Source organism: Rhamphochromis longiceps, linkage group LG7 (assembly GCF_057381845.1).
Source record: "Rhamphochromis longiceps isolate RC_006_pf linkage group LG7, R_longiceps_female_GT1.1, whole genome shotgun sequence".
NCBI classification, from domain to species: domain Eukaryota; kingdom Metazoa; phylum Chordata; class Actinopteri; order Cichliformes; family Cichlidae; genus Rhamphochromis; species Rhamphochromis longiceps.
The window spans coordinates 63,119,917-63,124,977 of NC_140563.1; the positions used below are offsets into that span (position 1 = coordinate 63,119,917).

General features: G+C 43.1%; 1 protein-coding gene across 1 annotated transcript; it reads right to left on the reverse strand.

Annotated features, from left to right (window-relative positions):
• Window positions 1-793: 793 nt before the first annotated feature.
• On the reverse strand, window positions 794-4,577 carry crybb1 (crystallin, beta B1). Its single transcript, XM_085411386.1, has 6 exons — window positions 4,526-4,577; window positions 4,022-4,165; window positions 3,203-3,321; window positions 2,898-3,030; window positions 2,276-2,418; window positions 794-1,185 (listed from the first exon to the last, which is right to left on the reverse strand). The coding sequence occupies exons 2-6, from the start codon at window positions 4,142-4,144 to the stop codon at window positions 1,008-1,010; spliced, it is 696 nt and encodes a 231-aa protein (XP_085267512.1). The 5' UTR covers window positions 4,145-4,165; window positions 4,526-4,577; the 3' UTR covers window positions 794-1,007.
• Window positions 4,578-5,061: the final 484 nt, after the last annotated feature.

Below are 5,061 nucleotides of genomic sequence, written 5' to 3' on the forward strand. Positions count from 1 at the left end.
GCCCCCCTTTTCCCTGTTAATGCCCTATTGGCCCACCTGGCTAAACTTTGCTAGATCCGCCCCTGCACAGTTACCAGCTGTCAGCTGCCTAGAAAAGGATCCTGGTGTAGAAAGTAATATTAAATAAATTCTAACAACAGATTATCAAGCTGTTGTTCAGCCGCTGGTTTCCTCTTTCTGGCGCGAAGTGGGCGATAAACAAAGAAGAGAGATGGACTAACGACAGAAAAGCCGATCAGCTGATCATTAATCAGTTTCATGTTGGATTGAAGTAGCAGCAGGAGAAGGAGGGGAGAGAAGAGGCAGTTGCTCCATATATCGGTTGTTAAGCTTAAAGCTGGAATGCTTTACGAACATTCAGAGATGAACTTACACACTTGCTTTACTTCTCTCTGGGATAACTTCCTCCGAGATAAAATGCCAGGCTCCAAATGCTCAACCAGACCGCTGACAGGTCTTGTAGGCCACAGCTGCTCTATCGCGTGACATACTGCTCCAACGTGCTACTGTTATGAGCCGAGTTACGCCATGTCGCAAGTTTTGTGAGCTGCTTTTGTGATATTTAATGGATCGGATTACATTTTTTATTTCTCTCCGATATCCGATCCAGTAATTTAGGTCAGTATCGGACCGATACCGATACGTAATATCGGATGGTCCATCTCCAAACAGGACCCTCAATTGCAGTGTTAAATCTAGCATATCAAAATTGCCTACGCTTCATATATTTCTGTTACAACATCATCCGAACATTTTTCTGAAAAATGAATAAAGATAGTATAGGCAGGAAGGGTTAGGTTTTTCACAACATGTTTATTTTTAGCACCATAAAAAGTCACTTAATGTTGTCCAGTGTGTTTGCTCTCATTCTGTCTTTCCTCTGGGATGGAGCGATGATGTGGAGATAAAGGAAAGCACTGGAGACTGGAGAAAGGGCTTGTTTGGAGAGATAAAAAGCTGAGAGGGCTGCATGGCTGCAACAGCACCGGGCAGCCAGCAGATGTCATTCACTTGCTGGCGGAGGTGAAGGTGAAGCATCCTCTCTGGTGGAACTGCATGTCCCTGATGCGGCGCATGGACTGGATCTGGGGCTGGAAGGCGCAGAAGTCATTGTAGTGTCTGTAGTCACCGCACTCAAACAGGTACTGGTAGCCTCTGTATCCAGGGTACTGGTAACCCACCCACCTGAGAGAGACATGATAAGGTAAAGGTCATGGTTGTGTGTTTATTATAGGATGTCCATGTAGTGTACTACTGGCTGATATCCATACAAATAAAATAAAAAAAGGTATATGACATTATAGGGTTATGATAGAGAATATAAGATATAATATAATAGAGAATAAGACCGTTATAATGCTAAGTCCTAAGAAGTTTAATGTTTACTGTTGAAGTTCTTGTGGTGAAAAGATTCTACTGATCACCTAGGAGACACCAGAAGTGAATTAGGAGGTCTGGAGGACATTGGAGATACCAAGTCTTAATGAGGTTTTCTGATGAGTCCATAAGGGAGTTCTAGAAATGCTTAAGTTAAGGGTTAAGTGGACATTTAGGAGCTTGAAGAGTTCGGTTAAGGAGGTTCAGTTAGTCGTCAGTGAGGTTCCTGGTTCTCCTTCCATGGATCTCTTAAATGATTCTGAGTTTCTTTTTAGGAGAACCTGGGGTTCTTTTACAACGTTTTAGTTGTCTGACAGAATGTTCTGGAAGTCCTTCAAGGGGTTGCAGTGGTAACTAGGAGATTCTGAGTTCCCCTGAAGTGGATTTATGGGAGCATTACCAACTCCAATAATGAAGAATTAGATTTGTGAATGTTCTGGTCAGGATGGCATTTATCTAATCCAGAGTGTAAAGGCTTTCAAGGTGTATGATAAAGGCACTGAAGCTGTTCTGGAGGCTTTCGGTCAGCAATACAAATGAACAGATTTGTATTGGTGACCTAGAGGACATAATGAAATGAAGCAAATTTTCTGGCTAAAAAAAAGATTTGTAGACAAAAGGACAAGCCTTTTAATGACATCTCATCCCACTTGTTATTTGTAGTATAATCCAACAAGTCTGTGGAATCCTCTTAGGTGTGTCTGAAACCATGTTGGCAGTCCATTTTATATATGGAAAATGTACTTTTTACTATAGTAATATGACGTACTACAAAATTGACTTCCACAGTGTGTTCACAGGCCTTAACACAGGCCTGCATGTTGATGATATTTGTGATACTCTGCTAATTTGTGTTTTGTTTTGTGAGAGAGCACAAGTACTAAACGTGTCTACTCACGCTCCTCCTGGCACCCTCACGCTGCCCACTCTGTCGCAGAAGCCATGCGCCCAGAGTGTGGGCACATCGTCCTCCTGGATCTCCATCTTGTTGCCCTTGAAGTCAGAGAGCTCATACAGGCAGATCTTGTGCTCCATGCTGTCCTGCAGGTAGGAAAGGAAGAATAAAATGTAGTCTCTATACAACATACATTACATGTGCATTCTCTGCTTTTTCATTGATTGCATTTTGTAAGAAATTGTCTGTGGGTGGCAATGTTGAACTGCTTCCATGAGCAGTTAGTGGAATCCATGAATGGATTTTGTGCTAAATTAGGGGCCAAAGCCTACTAATGTCGTGCTAATGATGTGATATGCTATAGTATCAGCATGTGAAAAATATTGTTGATTTTTTTTCTTTAGGAACTGTGTTGATAGTCACTTAACCTTTTCAGTGCTTTTTCAAGCATATATGTCAAACTTTTTCCTGGTTCCAGTTCGTCATATTTGCTGATTTGCTGCTTTTCTTTGCTGTAATTTCAGCTCTGGACTGTTAGTCAGTCAAAACGTAGGGTCTGAGAATTTAGAATCACTATATTCTCCCATTTTATGAAAAAACAAACGAAGAAAACAGCTCATTTTACCATTCGGATGGGCCTGAGGGACATGAGGCAGTCGCTGCGGTAGGAGTTGCTCCAGGTATCCCAGCGAGGATACTCTCCCTTCTCCAGGATGAACATCTCCCCACGGAAGTTAGTCTGCTCAAAGGCAACAAAGCTGGAGAACGGGGGACACCATGGACAGGATTGGGGGGGGGCAAAAGGGTTAAGTGGGGAGGCACAGGAGAAGAATTGGAAGAAAGATAAAAGTGACATATACATGAATAGAGAAGATATGCAGGCAGCTGCTTAAATCAAGTGTGTGTGTGTGTGTGTGTGTATTCACTTACGGGCCACACTCCACAATGATACTACGCACTCTATCCATGCCACGGTCACACACGTTCATACACTCATTCTGGACCTCCATCATCCTGCCCTGGAAGTTCTCCTGGTCGAACAGCATGATCTGCACAGAGGACACATAGAGTCATAGCTGTTTCTTTACACTATGTTTATAGCTTTAGTTCATGTGGAAGGTTTAAAACAAATTTTGGATTTGGAATCATTTTTGGATGGAGCATGAAAAAAAAAGGCAACTTCTTAAACTGTAATTTCCCCTTTAAAGTCCTCAGCACTGACTGAACTTACTAATCACTTAGATTTCCAAAACAACCTTATACTTTAGAAACATGTCACTTTTAACGTGGCTACGTGTAAAATGATGCCAGTATTAAAGATTATGAGCTTACAAATATACATTATTTTTCACTAGACTATAGTATATGAGGTCATTTAATTTTTGCTCCATCTCAGAGACATTTCTTAAGCCCTGTGATGCAGTGGCTTTCACAGAAAGAGTCTAAAGTACATAGGTACTCACATCAGAAAGAATAGCCTCAATACATTTTGGATTTTAAAAAAAAGTACTGCTCAAAGCATCAGTATCTAAATTCAAAGTGGTTATTTTTGGTCTTTTAACCAAGTTTCTTGCTGTTCTTTATCATTCACCTCCATAGTATCTGAAATTCTAATGTCTAATTCAAACCTTCAGTAAATAAACATATAACTGCCCTGCTAGATGAAACACATGGGACAACATGCAGTCTACTTTCTTTGCCCTTTAGGAAAAAATAAAATGCACACATTCTGTCTCTGCAATGACTCACTCTGAAGGATCCCATGCCAGGCTCGCCAGTCTTGGTGGCCTTGCTGGAGGCAGCTGGAGCTGGGGCTCCCTTGTCCTTGGCATCAGTGCCCTGGCTGGAGGCGGACTTGGCAGTCTGAGACATGGTGAGGGGCTTCAGGAGAGTCTGGGTGAGAGATGGAGGAAGACAAGGGGTGAACAGAAATAGAGGTGTAAATTGAAGTGACAGGGTTTCAGAGGAGAAAGTGAAAGGGAAGGAGAAGTGAGGTTAAATGTGGCCCAGGCAAGGTGTCAACATAGACAGAGGGTTGGTAGGCAGAAGTGTTTGGAGGGTTTTGGACTAGTAGCACAAGTCTGAAGTTTATGTTGGAGGTTCATTTGGGTGTTGTTTTGGCCTTTCCCCGGGACGGTGGAGTTTAAGCTGGGAGCGGTGGGCAGGGAGTGGGCCCTGGCTCTGGATGTGTGGGTGTCCTACTGTACCATGATGGATGCTCTGGCCTGTATGTCTGCGTCTGTGTGTGCTTACCTGCGTCAGTATAGCTTGCAGTGCCGTATGAGGGAGGCTAGCTCGTGCTGGTCCCTTCAACGCTCAACCCAAGCTTTTATACTCTGGCAAAGGCCAAACGTAGAGGCTCACAGCACAATAGAAAACCTCTCGTCATCACTGTTGGCCTGGACCAAAGCCAGCAGGTCATCGCATAGCCTGGAAACACTGCTGGCCCCTCGGGCCTGCCTGTAAGCATTTTGCTGTCAAAGGAAACCACTGACACAGCATTCTTTGCTGTGTGTTGGGCTGGTAGGCCTGTGAGCTGTAGTCGCATGTAGAGTTGAGGAATGCAAAGGTCCACAGGACACAAAGAGGTAATCCACACTCTCTGTCACCTACACAGAAAAGGCACACACACAAATACAACATATTCTTTAACTCAGACTTTCTACTTTAACTCACCGCCATTTCTTGATTTTGGAGAATCACCACAACAGAAACAGACAGAAAACAAAAAAAAGGCAGTGATCTATTCGTTCATGTTGATCTTCTATGTGTTCTCCATACAAAGAATC